Raw genomic sequence first — 16832 nt, 5'->3', positions numbered from 1 at the left:
AAAATTTAGACATACAGAGCTTAATTATGATATTTTTATATATTTACATTCATTTTGTTTTATTATTTTCATAATCAAAATAATAAAAATATTAAATTGATTTAAAATTTTACAAGAATAATTAGTATAATTATATCAATAAAATTAAATACGGTAAACAAATGTTTTTCCATCCACGCACAAAAGTTGAAATTTAAATGTCTTTAGCTTTTAACTTTTGTTTGAAATTGAAAATTATCAAAATATCCACCGTTATATTAAATTGAAAATTACCAATTTGTTTCCTTTCCAAATATTCCAAGCTCAACAATTCTAGGTCATTAGAAGAAGAATGGCTTTAACACTTATTTCCTTTTCAAATATATAAAAGTCACATGAGATCGCTGAATTTACATTTCACAATAATCTGATAATTCAATACTACAAAATCACAATTAGACATTTCTTTGAACTCTTTAATAACTGCAATAATTGGTTGCGGACTTTCCTTTTCTCTGTTGTAGTAGTCAGACGATCCGTACTTATTATTATGAGTCTTTCCAGAACCATCGCATTATCCAACAAATAACTAACCATTTCAATCATATGTGTGTCAATGCGTGGAATTTCAATCTCAATCTCCTTGAGGTGAAATGACAAACAAGAAGGAATTTCTATACACAAACCCTTCCATTGAGTTCCCGCGTAATTCTAAACTCATGAAAAAAGAATAAAAGTTATTCAATTTGTACTAAGAAACACTAAAACGATCAGTTGTAATGAATACATGTACTTAGACAAAGACTTCATACCAGATATTTGAGGATAAGTTTCTTTAGATTAGGCACACAATGTAAAAACTTCACAGAACAAATGTCTCCGCAGAATTCGAGTTCATTAAGGTTATAAAATATAGGAAGTCGACTTGTTGGGAAAATCTGCGCACACAAAAACCTGGAGCTATTATATAATGTTAAAAGGAAAAAAAACACATCAATACTAAGTTTACTTACCTCTTTTGAAATTTGTAATGTTAGAGACCGTATGTTGCAAATTCCTTGGTATAGATGAGCTGCATTTGTTTCGGAACCAAACCAGATGTAAATCTGGGCTTTTTCTAGGGACTTCATGTTACCCAAAGGATAAACTCTAACTATGTCACCTCCATATCGAAAATAAACAAGATTTGGAGCATTAATCACCACCGAGTACTGGTCTATGTCTGGCGGATCAAAATAAAGTGTCAATTCCTTAAGCGAAGGACTTTGGATATTAAGCTCACTTGCATTCGCAACAGAACAATACATAAAAGCCAAATCCTCTAAGACATGACAATTCGAAATTAACCTATTAATGGAATCACAGACAAATACCGATTCAAGGTAGAAAGTCTTCAGATTCCCTAAACAAACGTCAGATGGGACCTCAATCTTAAAACCTAATGCAACCAATGTCAGATTCACCAGTGAGTGGCAAGTGAATAAAACAGGTGGAACATCAGGTGGAACATCCCCAAGATTATATAATTTCAAATCAATTTCCTTAACACCACGGCACAGTGCAGCACATATCCAACCAGAAACATCAAAATCATGATCTCCATCATTCCATGAAGAAATCCCATCATTCCATGAAGAAATCCCATCATGTAGCCTAAAGCAATCTAAACTTACTTGATCGGGGAATTTCAACAACCTATCAACAAAGTTCTTGAAGCTGTCAATGTTTCTGTCAGTCAAACGACGCAGTAAATCACCATCAAATTCAATGATAGAAATTGAAGCAAAGAGGTTTCTCCACTTGGTTGAAATAATAGAGGTTCGAACTGCTTCTTTAATGGGAAGGAAAGACAAAATATGACAAAGAATATGATCCGAAAAATTACTGATCCTGTCTTCGACACACATCGCCAGAAGATAAGAAAACTACAGACCGGTGCGACGATTGGCGATAGGAATTGGAAGTTTTTTGCTTCTGTTTTGTGGTTCGACTTCACTAGCTTATGTCTGGCTTCGGAGCAAACCTTGGAGACTTGAGAATAGAAGAGGTCCAAGAAGCTGAGCTGAGAACACTGACGGCGGGCATGGGTGGAGGTGACAGCCACCGGATCGGATTTGTGGAAGGAAGGAAGAGAAAGTTATTTGGTCGCTTAACTTTTACTCAAAAGAACAGAATAATCATGAAATAGAAATAGAATGGGCGAGGAGAGTCTCTATTTATAGTTCGACAGTCAAAGCATACAAAATCAAATTATAAAATCAAATCGTACCAAATTACAAAATCAATCTTATCAAATTATATATCTTCTAAAATTAATAAATATAAAAAAATTAAATTAAGATTTTATACTAATAAATACTAAATCTACTAGAAAAAAATATAATTTATTTAATTTAACTTGCAAACAATCTATTTAAATCCAATTCCATAGAAAATATATTCATTCATCAAATTTAGAAAAACCAGCTGAAAAATAATTAAAAGCAACATTAACCCACTCAATTGGCCATTTTGATCATCTTCCGTCTACTTTCTTTAGATTTTTAAATTTTTTTTAAAAAAATACCAATATAAAAATGCATGGGCTTTTTCTGAAACTAATATTAAAGTCCCATATTTACCATAGAAAATACTATATTTCTAACATAGGGAAAAATATCTTAACTTTCAAAATTCAAATAGAATTAAAATTGCATTATCTTTTTAACTGCTTATCTTAATTCGAAATTCAAATTAATCCTTTTGAAATCCTAACTTCAAATTACTCCTATTTAAATCCTAATATAATATATCTTTCTTATTTCTATTTATTATTTATTATTTATTATTTCTCATTTGTTATGTTATGATTTTTAATATTCCATAACCTAATAATCGTTAGAACATGCCTAGAAACAAAATTTACAAGTGTGAAACATGTAAATTTACAAAATTTACCCCTGCATCTTAAATTTGAGAAACAAAATGCTTAGAAATTGACACGGGTAAAGACACGGGCTTGTGACTTAGCTGTGTGACCCTTGCACCTAAATAATTTTCAAGTCAGAGAGTTACAAGGTTTAGGGACATGGGCATATATGCCCTACTCAAGTATCACACGGCCTAAGATATTGGCGTGTCATTTGGTCGTGTGAGCTACACGGCTTGACCACACAGGCGTGTGTGTAACACCCCATATCAAGTTCGACTAAAGGAACCTGATATAGAAATATTACATTTGGTGCCAAAGTAATTCTTGGCTAATCACTAATATATTAGAACATAAAACGGACAAATAATAAATTTAAATAAAATATAATTTAGCCCTTACTACTATTTGAAATATACTTGATTTTTTCCTAAGTATATGTCATTCTATTTAAAATTTTAAAACGTATCCTCTTATTGCTTGAAGATGTGATGAGATGGAAGCTCGTAATCTCAAATACAGCTCTTCAAAATTTCTGTACCTAATCTGCGTACAGAAACAACTCGTACCACTATTTACCTTATCACTCTTTAAAATTTTTGTACCTAATCTCAAATATACTCAGTGGTATTACTATAATTCAAATACTTAAAGTAAAAACAGTAAATATGCACAATTTACCTTACCACTATTTTACTTTCAATAAATCATTCATACATTTAAAACTTTAAATTTTCTTAATAATATGTATCTTAAATAGCTTTTCTTCATTTTAATTTATATGTAATATTCATGTAATGCATTTCATCAATAACCCACAAATATAATTGCACATGATTGGCTTTGAACTTGGGTATCAAAACATCCCTCAGATTAAGCTTTGATTTTTTTATACAGTACCTAGAATTACCTATAATTTCTCTCAACCTTTAAACAATATTGATATCAATCGAATTAATATTCAATCTACATGCTTTAATTATTAAATAGATTAATTTAATTTTATATTATTATAAAGAATAAAATAATTTTTATTTAAAATATTTATAAAAATAGTTTATTTAGAAACATAAATCAACTAAATATGATTTGATGGTGTATTTTGTACATGATTTATTTAGCTCGAATCAAGTTAAAAATTAAGTCACGACCCTAAGCACGTACATGTAATTTTGTTTACGAAATAGGGTTAATTCGGTAATTGCATGCCATTTTATTTCTAGAAGATATATGCAAAACAATATTTGTAAAGACAATAGCTCAAATTCTTCTGTGCTTTATTCAACAAATTGGGTTTTCATTTTTTTGGAGCGAAAGTTGCTGTGAGCAATGCAAGACACCCACTCGATCGGAGGTGGCCGTATACTCAGCGGCGGCGGAGGAGTCGGTTACGGCAGGTTACGGCCGCAGCACCACCAAGCACTCCAGTGTCCCCGCTGCGACTCTCTCAATACAAAATTCTGTTACTACAACAACTACAACCTCTCTCAGCTACGTTATTTCTGTAAGAGCTGCCGTCGTTACTGGACGAAAGGTGGCGTACTTCGAAACGTCCCCGTCGGCGGCGGTTGTCGTAAAGCAAGGCACTCGAAAATCAAACCATCCGCAACCATCACAGTCGCCGCCGCCGCTGTACAGCCACAGCTCCTCCAGAAGCAGCACTGTAATCAACTTAAAGAGAATACTCATTCCAGCAGCGAGAGTTCCAGTCTCACCGCAACCAATTTTAACGTACCAGCAACGAATAACAATAGTAACTCCGGCGGCAGCACCGCCGAAGCGGCGCCGGCGGTAACGTCTCATTCGAGCTTGATAAACTTAAGCGATTCGAAACTTTACGAAAATCCTAATGATTTAGGGTTTACGGAGATGGAGAGTTTTACGAGCTTGATCACTTGGTCGAACAATGAAACGGTGCCGTTTGGTTTCGGCAATGTATTCAGTGAGCAAGGACAATGGCAGCAACTGCAACAGCAGCCAAAAATGGTGAGCACGGGAGTGGAGGAACTCACAATGGGATTGCTTGATCCAACGGTAGAGATTGAGTTAGCAAATTTGGATAACAGATCTAAGGGTGGAGATTGTGGAGGATTTCGACCGTTGGATTGGGAAGGGGGTGGAGATCAAGGGACGACGTTGCTTGATCTTTCTAATGGTGATCAGACGTATTGGAATCAAAATCAGTGGACTGATCAGGATCCTCCTACACTCTATCTCCCGTAAATTATATCTTTTACCTTCTTAATTTCCGTAAAAGTTATTTATTAACTACACAAATTAAAAAAATTTAAAATTACTTCTTCTTTTTTCTTTTTTTTTTTTGTATATTTAGAATTTAGTCCAACTTTTATTCAAAATAATATTTAATTTTTGAATTTAAAAATATAAATTTAATTTTTAATATTATTAAAAATTATTTTGTTAAATTTAGATTCATTATAAGTCAATTTATTTGTTACATGAATAACAAATGATTTATTTTTTATGATAGATTTACCATTTGATTGCTTAAAATTTTATGAAATTACATGTTGGTATAATAGTAAATTGCATAATAGTTTCTAATAATTTATGATTTATCTGTACTCTGTAGCTCTTCTAAGCAATTTTTTTACTTTTTCCTTACAAAAAAATTACAATATTAACCATTAGACATAAATTTTAAAATCTAAAAAATAAAATAAGAATATAAAAAATAGAGAAATTTGGAAAATACTTGAAAAAAAAAACTCACACACAGGATATATGAATGTGGTTGTTTCTTGTTTTATAAACATTTTTTCAATATTATTATTTATTTACTTATGATTTTACAAGATATTTCTAGTTTGTTCATATGCGACCAACTTTCATGTTGGCTATTTTTCAGATTTTGTTCACATAAAATGGTTTTTTTAGGACTTTTATAGCGTGCAATTCCCCGGTTGAATCGAAAAGTAAAAAGAATTGAACAAATATTAATTCATAATTGAAATAATTATATAAATTGGTTTAGTTGGATCAATTCTATCGGTTATCTTGATTAATTGCCCTAAATGTATTTATATTTAGAGATTATAAAATAAATACAGAAGAAACTACAATTATATATACATAACTTTTTTAGAAGTTGATTAAGTCTTAAATAATTTTATTTTCTTTTTTTAAACTAAATTGCAATCCACAAGTCTAACTATTAGGCAGAAGAGTCTAACTAAATTGCTCCTATTCTATCTATGCTATAATTACTTCACATCGATTTCAAATTAAAGTTAAATTTCATTTTTAAATTCTAAATTAAAATCAAAATCAAATTACTCCAGTTTGCTTATTTAAGTTGATTTACCTAATAATTCTTTCACATAATAAGGGTAGACTATTAAAATATATCTAAATAATAACAAAAGATAACACCGAAAGTAAAGACATAAGACGAATATACAAAACATGTATCAAATAAGATAAAAGTACTATTAAGGTCCTTGTTCTAGAAGTTAAATTGCATTTTGCTCATTCTACTCAAAAAATGGGAAAACTGATCCTTTTGTTAAAATTTTTATGAGCATTTCTACAGTTAAAAACCAATTCTTAAACATCAACATGAGGTACACATGGCACGTCATGTGGTTATTCTATCAATCAAGTCAGTTTTTAACAATACAAATAGATAAAATTTTTAACCGAAAAGACCAACTTATTCTTGATCTAATGTACATGGACTAATTTATCCATTTTTTGAGTAGATGGAACAAAATGAGTAACATTATGATATTTTGCAAATTACTTAATTCTTTTCTTTAAATAGGTACTATAAGATTTTTTTATTTTTTATTTTAACTTTGAAAAGCATAAAACTCATTTTGAATAAAATATAAATTATATATTTTCTTAAACAAAGTATTAGTTGTTGCCCCTGAAATGTTCTGAATGTATCTCTTATTCGTTTCGATCATCGAGATGGATGAGGTGTATTACAAAATATAATCTGATTCTTATTGTGAAGCTTTCCATAGTATTTTTACATTAAATTTATATAAAATATATAATAAAAAGAAGTAGAAAGACACAAAAACAAATTTTGGTGTGTCCTATTGACTTGATAGACAATAGGGAAGATCAACTAAAGATCTAGATGCAATGTGGACCATGATGTGTTGAAAGATTTGGCAATGGGCATGGACGAAGGCGACAATAAGGAATGGACCGCGACTGAAAATTGGCACCTCAAAGTTGGGCACATGGTCGTGGTCCTTGACTCTTTGTTGAGTAGTCTTAGCCTTAGCCATCCCACCCTTAACTTTTTCCTAGCACTGATTTTGATGTGTGCAGTTGGCTTGGCTACCCAATAATGCTTGTCCAACGAGTCTTCCATTTTGGGTTTCCACCAAAATGTTTTAAAATGGGTTCGGTAGGGTTGCCAACGATAGGTTTTTTTTTTTAAATTGAGTTTGAATTATAAAATTTTAATATAGTTCAAAATATAATTTTATTATATTAATATAAAATTTTATAAATTTTAAGGGATTAAATTATAATATTTTTTATTTTTAGAAAGGGTATATTTGAGTTTTAAATTTTAAGCGGTTTCTGAAATACAATTTTACAATTAAATTAACTTAAAACTTTACAATACTCAGGAGATTAAAAGAGTAGGGTCATTGCCGCCCAATTAGCTTCACCCGAGAACAAAAGCTAAAAAAATTCATAAACTAATTACTTTATTGTTGGAATTGAACTAGACTAGTTGATCATATTGGTTGGGTTAAAAATAGATTGATATATTGGTTGATCATACTAACATTTGAATGAATTACTTGGAATCAATAAAAAATTAAAAACTGAGACAAAAAATCAATAGTTGAATCGGTTAAACTTATTTATATTTTTTATTTTTATGAATTTTTAATTGTTTGTTTAATTATTATTGGACCGGTGGTTGAACTGACAATAGTTTGACCAATTCAACCATATGGTCGATTTTTAAAACATTACTCTATACTATTTTTTTTTAATTTCGAACTGAGTTAGTATCACCTATCAACCAAATTCCAACCTGGTTAGAAAATGATTTATAAAAAAAATTATTTTTATATAGTTATCTTACTATGAAGATGTTTTTGTCTTTTTTTATTTATATAAAATTAATTAAAAAAAACACATAATGAGATCTAACCCAGACACCATAGTATGTAACTTTACGACTTAAATTCGATATCATTTTTCGAGGTATTTGATTCATAGAGTATAAAATTATTAACATATTATTGAATATGTTACATTAACCTTTTGGTTCACAAAAAAAGAAAAGAAAATGTAACTGACAAAGAGGTGTGACAATATATATGAGTAGAGAGGCGAAGTCAAAAGATATTTTTAAAAAGGTTGAATTAAATTGTATAATTTTACTCCAATAAAAATATAATTTCACCAATTTAATAATTTATATTTTTATAATTTTTAAAAGGAATTTCACCCAAAAATAGAATCTCTCTATTATATGACCAAGTGAACTCACTATAAAAATACTTTAAGATATATGTAAATCCCAAGGCTAAACAGCCTATGAGTGAAAGGTAAGTGGATTAATATTCTGATTTACTTATTTATTTTACTTCATTTCGATTATCTTTCAGTCATCTTCAATAATATCCAATTTAAATCATCAACTAATTTTCATTTGAAATTGCTGCATCAAGATGGTCATGTTGATATATAATTATTTGATTTCACTTATCCACACATCATCACATCATCATATGAGATTTCATCTTCTATTTTAAAGTATTTTTATGGTAAAATTATCATAAAATCTCGGCTAAATTATATTTTGTCCCGTTACTCATAAAATAAGTGAATTAATATCTATATATTAAATTAAAAGTAAATTGGTCTTTTGTGTTAAAATTTTTTTATCTATTTCTACTATTAAAAATTGACGTTAGACTTGATCATGGACCGGGTCATCCATTTAGGCCCGAAGGCCCACCCGAAAAAGTAAGAGAGTTGGACAAAAATATATGCTTGAAAAATGGGCTTGGACAAAAAATAAGGTATGTTTTCTAAACGGGCCGAGCCTCAGGTAAGTTTTTTTTTGTCTGAGCCCAACTCGGTCCCAATCTGGCTAATTTTTTTAACTGTCATTTTGCTATTATATTACTACTATTTTGTTATTATTGTTTGAATATTATATAATTCTTATTTTATTGTTAATTTTACTACTATTTTGGAGGCATTGGCTTGCTAAGTTACAACTATCTTAGTGTTGTTTAAGTATAATATTTTAATGTATTTTCAATTCTTGGGGAATATTTATTTTAATGTTTTTAGTCTGTTTGATGTATTATATTTTTTAAAATTTTTTATATAAAAAAATTAATGTGGGCTGGGTTCGGGTTTAGCATTTTTATCTAGGATGAGCTTGGGCAAAATTTTAGGCCCATTTTTCAAACCCGAGCTTACAAAATGGCCTAAAATTTTGCATCAACCCAAGATCAGGTCTAACTGGTGTAAGTCATGTATACGTTATGCTGACATAGATGAACTAGTCTTTAATAGTAAAATGGATAGAATTGTTAACACAATGACCAATTAGCTCTTTAATCTAATATATAATGACTAATTTGCTTATTTTTATAAGTAGAGGGGACAAAATCTAATCTAACTCTAGATACAATTCCCTCCATGATACTTTCACCTAAACTAGTGTAAAATATAATTTTTACTTAACGATAATTTATTTCATATGTGAAAATGTTATAAAATAAAAAAATAGTTGAAAATAAAACAATTGTATAAATATCATGAAATAAAAATTATATTGAATCTTACATTAGCTGAAGAATAACTAGAATTGAGATAACCTTTTTTATAATTTGAAATCTTGACATGTAAAATTACTTGTTCAGTAACTTTTGCGAACCAAATATCGTAACCACATATCATAACATAAAATCACTCATGAAAATGTAAAATGACTAACTAATTTAAATAATTATTTTATTATTACCCATATAGTTGATGAACAAAATATAATGCCTATAATTTATGGATAATCATTTGATACACCTCATGAAAATAAATGGGACATATGTCTTTGATAAAAAAATCATCACATATCTTTAATTGATATTTTAAAATACAAAAATAAATAAATAAATGGTAAATTACATCCAAAGTTATTAAACTATTAGTAAGTTTACATTTTGGTCACTTAATTTCAAAAAGTTACAAAATAGTCATTGAACTATTCTAAAGTTTTTATTTAAATCACTGGATTGTTAAAATTGTTGTTGTATGGCCTTTTTCGTTCACACTACTTGTATCAATCGAAACCGTTCCTTTCCTCTTCTCATCAACACTTTCGTTTTTCTTTTCATTAAACAACTTTAAACGACATGAATCTGCAAGTTAAACTCCCTTATTTGGTTTCCGACATTTACAAGTCAACTTGGTTCTAAGGTATGTTCTTTTACTCATCAATGGGTACTGATCACCGTATTGATTGTCGAATTGTCGTGGCTTTGAAAAAAAAACTTAACAATCTCATTATAGGTACTGATCATACTTGCTCTATTTGACTCAATACTTAGAACTATCCATAGCTTCTTCTCAACCCATAAATAGGAGGATAATATATTTTAATGCACTCGAAGCCACGTATTACTACATTAATAACAATGCCTATACCAATCAAGTTAAGACTCAATCAACAAACATATATTTAAATTAATAAACTACACCATTAATATACTTAATAAATAATCCACAATTTAAATACTATTGCTTAATCCTTACCCAAATCAAATGGATAGTCACTTCTAATGTAATAAATAACTCAAAATTTTTTTTATGTTTTCCTATAATCTAAACAGATAGTTGATGCCCACTAAGTTTTGGTGTATTTTTTTATTTAAAAAAAACAAAATAAAGATTAATTACAAAAAATGCAAGTAAATCACAAAAATGTACAACAAAACTAATTTTTCCCTAAAGTAACTTAGGGGTACCTTAGTAATATCATAATGTACCTTTAACTTAAAGTTAGCAGAAAATTCGTTGTAACCTAAAAAGGAAACAAAATAAACGATTTTTTTCAAAAAGAAAAAAAAAACGCCATTGTTAACTGCTGCAACTTCTTCATTTCTTCACTATCACTTTCAAGCTCTTCAGTTCTTTATTTTCAAATTCTTTGAATTTTAGAAGGAAAAAAAACAGTGAAAGAAAATGTTTGAGCCGCAACATTTGTTAGATTTACAAGAAAATTCAGGTTTTGGAACTTGGCTTTCAGGGGATAACAGTAACTCGTCCCCGACTCACCGTCGAGTTGAGTCCTCACTCGTTCATTCAGCTCCTGGCGATGTGGATCGTGTCCTCTACAAGGATCTCGTTGAGATGATCCCTCTTGTTCAGTCCCTCATTGTAATCTTTCCCTCTTTTTTTACTGTAATTTTCTTTTTTTTTTCAGTTTTTGTTTGAAATTAATGAAAAATGGAAGGAAATGAAGAAAATAGTTTATTTGCACTTCCGATAACTTGAAATAAATTTTAATTTATTATCATTTCGTAAACTTGGAATTTGATTTAGGAGCGTAAAGCAAACAGTTCATTTACAAGGCGTGGATCGATGATATATACCAAGACACCTTCAAGGGAATCCCTATCTCGTAAAGTATGTTCATAAATCCTTGCTTGTTTTAGTTTAATTTGTTGATTTCACTTGCGGTTTGTTTGGTTAAATGACTAAAAAACTGGATTTCGTTGTCTATATAAATTGTGTGAATGAAATGCATATACTATATAACAATTAGTTAAGATTCAAAATTATTATATATTTGAAAAGTATATATAAGAATATGAATTTTAAATTCACAAATATTTATTTTTGAAATCCAAATTTCCGATAACATGGTTGAAATTTTGTGGAATTATGTATTTCTTGCCTTATCATTTCCTTGTAAGCTTATACTGACAGTGATAGTGAACTAGAGCTTGCTGTTTCATCATTAGTAACATTTAAAAAATTACTGATGGGGAGCAACGTTGTATTTGCTAGTGGGATATGTAACTATATATATATGCTCTTATTCAATTAAATCTTTATATTTATAGTATATAAATGGTTATATTTTGCCAATTTCGGTTATCTAGTTTATTACTACCTTATTCTTGACTTTTTGTATTTGTGTTCAACGTATTTTCAGACGTGGGTACAGAGCTTTTGACCCTTGAATGACCCTTCAAGTACATGAAAAACTTAGTAAATAAATAAATATTCCCATCTTGTATACCTAGCGTTATTTGATACTCATATCCGAGTCCAATAAACATAGGTTTATTAGTCATTTTGATGACTATAAACAATTGTTTCCTTTCTTTATTGGTTAGCAATTGTTCGTAATTTGTTGATTGAAGTGGTAATCTTATTATAGTATGCATAATTGACTCTTTATTAGACATTTGTCTGGAGCAAATATATAAAATATAAAACAGCCAGTGTTTAATAGGTTTTAATTACAAATCCCATGATTTTTAACATGCAACTCTTTTTCCTATCATTTTTTTTCTCGCTTTCCTGGATTTAATCTAATAGCTTTTCTTTTTTGAGATTTTTTTTTTGTTTTTTAATAATTTCTTCATATAAATTTATGATGTTGCTCTTTTTGTTTATAAAGACTACGGATGTAAAAGGAAGGAATACAGGTTTGGCTATTCCAGTGAAAAAGAAAAAGGATCAAGTAGACAAGAATGGTGATAGTTTACCAATCTTTTCCTCGAGGGATTTGATAGCAGAAAAGGAAAGTGAGGAGTTAATTGCACTGAAAGGACAAGTGGAGGATCTGCAAAAAAAGTTGTTGGAGAAAGAGGACCTTCTAAAATCTGCAGAGATTTCAAAGAACCATATTAATGATGTTCAAGCAGAACTTGAGCAACTGAATCGACATGCTGCAGAAAAGGACTCTTTAATCAAGTCCATTCAGCTGCAACTCTCTGATGCTAAGGTATACATTTCTCATGTTTTCCTGCTAGAATATTCTTATGTTTCTCTAACTCTTCGTTTTTCTTGAAGTATCATTTTTTGAAACTTATGTATGATTCGTTTCCATACATGGATATCGGGTTATGACCCTCTAAGGACCCTCCAAATACTTGGAAAAAATTGAACATATCTGTGTTAGAGACATACTTATTCTAACATTCATACCCAAACCTGATTACCATAGATTTTGAATAATATTTAGTGCATTATAATTAACCATAGATTTAGCATTATAATTAACTGTATTGCCTGAAATTTTGATTGTTTTTGCAAGTATTGTTTGTTTAATTGACATAAAAAGGATGCCTCAATAGTGATAGAAGAAGAGGTTACAAATGCTAGGATTCAAATCCCATATTTGCTTAATGCTGCCTCATAAGATGGCTGTATGAACCGAGTTAATCTCCGTGGTCTTTATTCCTTTATTGTTATTTTTGCGGTAGAAAGGAGAGGTAGCAGAGGTTGGGATTGAAATCCCAGATGTACTCAATACCACTTTTTAACATAACTGCATCAGGGGCGAAGCCAGAAAATTACTTTAGGAGGGGCCAAAGATGAATTATAAATTTTTGGAAGTCAAAGTGCAATTTTACCATTATACGAACATGTAATTTCATAAAATCTTAAAGGGCTAAAGGGCAAATCTACCATTTTGGGGGGCCAAGGCCACTGCCTGCCCTCCTTTGCCTTCGCCACTGTCTGAATACACGAACCTAGTTAAATACTGAGCTTCTTGTTTCCTTATTGTTATTGATACACATGCTTTTTTCTCTTTAGATTAAGCTAGCAGACAAGCAGGCGGCCTTAGAAAAGACACAATGGGAAGCAATGACATCTAAACAAAAGTTGGAGAAGCTGCAAAATGATATAGACTCCATGCAAGGAGAATTTTCATCATTTATGCTGTTATTAAATGGCTTGACAAAGAAAAATCGCACTGCATATGCTGAAGATTATGATGTAGCACCATACCATTCGGAGCATTTCCCTCACCTAGTAACCTCACTATCCTTTGCCTAATCAACTTATTTAAATTCGAGTTTTCCTGGCTTTTGCTTGCTTTTTGCTGCTCCCTCTTTTCATTTTTCTTGAAGTATCCTTACCCAACTAAATCCAGACATAGGTATGGAAAAATCTTTGAAAACATTGACCATACCCATCTTGAATGCATATCTGTATCTTACATTCACACAAAATCCGGGTAACATAGTTAATTGCAAATTGCACCATTTGAAAATATCGAATGATTGAACATGATAGAAGAGAATATTAGTCCAAATATTTGTTGTGCATTGCTTGGAAATAGCATTTATAAGGGTTTGTTTTTGCAATATATGGCTCTTTATTCTTTTGGAAGAATCTGTATTTTAAGCACTTTCCAACCTTAGTGGTAAACTGAGCTTAAGTGTGGTTTTCCTATTTTGTTTCGGTTTTGGTATAAACAGGATGATGTAGATGACAAGGAGATACCGGAAATGGAAGAAGCAAGGCAAGCTTACGTCGCCGCTCTCGATGCTGCCAAAGAGAAGCAAGATGAAGAATCCCTTGCCGCTGCAGCCAGTGCAAGGCTACATCTTCAATCTTTTCTTTTCAAATCCGAAGGTGTGTAAGAAAAGTAATATAAATATTTCATAAGTTCGAAGCATTTTTTCAAACGAACTTATTGATGCATTGGCATTACCAAAGTTCTCTTATTATATATGTCACTATTGTATGCTTGTATGGTTTCTTTTTGTGTTCTTAATTGTCTAGTAAAAGTCCATGGATGTTTCATATGCACAAGTAAAATCTCTATAGAACAGCCTGAGTTCGGTATCAGATTTTCCGAAAACCTGTGTTGAATCATCTTATGTTGCTTCAACTCTTCTTTTTTTTTCTTCTTTTTTTGAAAGAATGAACATACAAATATTTAACACATACCCGTGTTGGACATTCTTGTCAAAACCATAAATTTTTAGTCTCTTAGATTTTTCTTACTAGGGAACGTATTGAGCAAACTAATTATTAAGTGTAGTTGTAACGCACATTGCACTTCTAAGGGAGAAGGTAAGTTCGAACTTTAGATATGATATTATTGGGAGAGAGAGTCATATATTCTCAAATTTTCATGGACCATAAAATGGATATGAAAGAAACCTTGATTATACAAAAAAATATAACTTAACAAATAATTTGTACCCAAATTTATCAATAAAAAGCTCATTCTTTTTACGAAGTAATACGGAATATTAGTATAAAAGTTGTCTTTTTCATAAAAATAAGCAGATGTGATACTAGGACAATATAATTTTTTCAATTTTCTTTTATAAATATATTTGTTATATAATTTTTTTCATTATTTGTAAAAGAATAGTCATTAATTACTAGTGGAAACCAACAATCAAAATCTAAAACATTGAAAATACACAAAATGGGTCTTGTTCTTCCTTGTGCCAATGCCTTTCTTCCTTGGCATTGGCACACAATGGGCCTTGTTCTTGCTTGGGGTAATGCCTTCGGATGTTGGCGTTGGCATTCTCACCGGACTTCCAATCCAATCCAACTTTAATCTGTAACAATATCCATAAAAAAATAAAGTTAGATTAGATAGTTTTATATTCAATACATTCAAAAACGGGTTTGTTCAAATATTATTGGATACATAAATATCTGACACCCCTTGAAAATCTAAGCAACATAGAAACAAAAATTCCCTTTTGCACACTTACACAGGAAAGGTAAAGGATCCAGTGCTACCATCAGATTCATATGAGTCTCTTGATTCTTCTAATCTCCTTAAGCTACCAGAAGCTAGTCCCGTGCTACCATCAAATTGATATGAGTCTCTTGATTCTTCTAATCTCTTCAAGCTACTTGAAGCGAACTCTACTTCACTGCAAGTCATGGCCCTTTCTTCATTACCCTATATGGTAAACCAAAACCATTACCCGAATTTTTCCTTTTAAGAAAAATGCCCTTTCTCCATCACCCTATATGTTAAACCAATACTGTTACCCGAATTTTTCCTTTTTGAAAAAAATATATATTTGTATTCTATGCACATTCAAAAATATGTTTAGATATGATTCTTCGAAAATGTGAAAAAAAAAATTACTAGACACTCTTCGAATATCTTCAAAGATAAATTTCACTTCCTATCTAATAGTTAAGCAACCTCGGAGATTTTCAAAAAATATAATAATAAAAAATGGTAAACCCATATTTCTTGAAAGACGAGCCTTGTGGCTATCTAAAACGAAAATGAGTTCTTTGAGTTTTATGAATATTAAACTAAGCAAATTTCCACTACCTAAGCATTTCCGACATATTCAAACTTAAAGTTTGAGCATAGATGAGAAAATCAGGTAAACCCGTTTCAAACACACATCACATTCAATACCCATTCGAAGGTTTCTTCAAAGACAAGCCTCATAGGTATCTAACATGGAAATGATCTTTGGATCTCTATAGGTACAAAACTATGCTAAATTTCATTAAACGTAACAACTTCCGATAAATAATTCTCCAAATTTACGAAAAATATTGCTAACTCGTATAAGACATCCATATTCGACAAAATTGACAATAATCATAAACAAATGTTTCAAAAGAAATCATAGGCTCACCTGTTCTTTAGTAGCATTGGCCTCTCCTTCACTCGCGTCTTCATTTGATCTTCCTTCATCACTGCTCAGTTCATCTCTTTCGGCGTCCTCGGTAGAATCCATCTGTTTCGGTACAAATCGTTCAGTTCGGATACGGGTACTTGTCCAAAACAGATATATTTAGTTTTTTGTTGTATTCAGAAAGGTGTGGTGTTTGTCTTTCGGTCCGTTCATTTAAATATTAACCGAAAATTGAACCCGACTTACATTAGCCGGTTTGGTCAGTGAATCAGTTAACCGATGTCAACCGGAACTGAGCTATTTTTAATCAAGTTTTTGTCACCCTT

At 30.7% G+C, this 16832-nt stretch overlaps 4 protein-coding genes across 4 annotated transcripts; 2 read left to right on the top strand and 2 right to left on the bottom strand.

The window, feature by feature from the left end:
- Nucleotides 1-332: 332 nt before the first annotated feature.
- LOC107931400 (F-box protein At4g22280) lies at nt 333-2159 on the bottom strand. The gene is made up of 3 exons (XM_016863279.2): nt 993-2159; nt 792-917; nt 333-690 (listed from the first exon to the last, which is right to left on the bottom strand). Exons 1-3 carry the CDS (start codon nt 1884-1886, stop codon nt 421-423), a joined length of 1290 nt encoding a protein of 429 aa, XP_016718768.1. The 5' UTR covers nt 1887-2159; the 3' UTR covers nt 333-420.
- A 1995-nt stretch (nt 2160-4154) lies between these two features.
- LOC107931403 (dof zinc finger protein DOF5.4) lies at nt 4155-5183 on the top strand. Its single transcript, XM_016863283.2, has one exon. It carries the CDS (start codon nt 4217-4219, stop codon nt 5108-5110), a length of 894 nt encoding a protein of 297 aa, XP_016718772.1. The 5' UTR covers nt 4155-4216; the 3' UTR covers nt 5111-5183.
- Nucleotides 5184-10913: 5730 nt separating this feature from the next.
- On the top strand, nt 10914-14719 carry LOC121221066 (protein MICROTUBULE BINDING PROTEIN 2C). The gene is made up of 5 exons (XM_041101483.1): nt 10914-11284; nt 11450-11533; nt 12537-12863; nt 13679-13897; nt 14347-14719. The coding sequence occupies exons 1-5, from the start codon at nt 11090-11092 to the stop codon at nt 14509-14511; spliced, it is 990 nt and encodes a 329-aa protein (XP_040957417.1). The 5' UTR covers nt 10914-11089; the 3' UTR covers nt 14512-14719.
- A 488-nt stretch (nt 14720-15207) lies between these two features.
- LOC121221065 (protein BREAKING OF ASYMMETRY IN THE STOMATAL LINEAGE) lies at nt 15208-15799 on the bottom strand. Its single transcript, XM_041101482.1, has 2 exons — nt 15610-15799; nt 15208-15450 (listed from the first exon to the last, which is right to left on the bottom strand). The coding sequence occupies exons 1-2, from the start codon at nt 15783-15785 to the stop codon at nt 15282-15284; spliced, it is 345 nt and encodes a 114-aa protein (XP_040957416.1). The 5' UTR covers nt 15786-15799; the 3' UTR covers nt 15208-15281.
- Nucleotides 15800-16832: the final 1033 nt, after the last annotated feature.

Source organism: Gossypium hirsutum, chromosome D09 (assembly GCF_007990345.1).
Source record: "Gossypium hirsutum isolate 1008001.06 chromosome D09, Gossypium_hirsutum_v2.1, whole genome shotgun sequence".
NCBI classification, from domain to species: Eukaryota; Viridiplantae; Streptophyta; class Magnoliopsida; order Malvales; family Malvaceae; genus Gossypium; species Gossypium hirsutum.
Note: the sequence above shows the minus strand (reverse complement) of the source record. Positions and strands in the feature narration are given on the sequence as shown.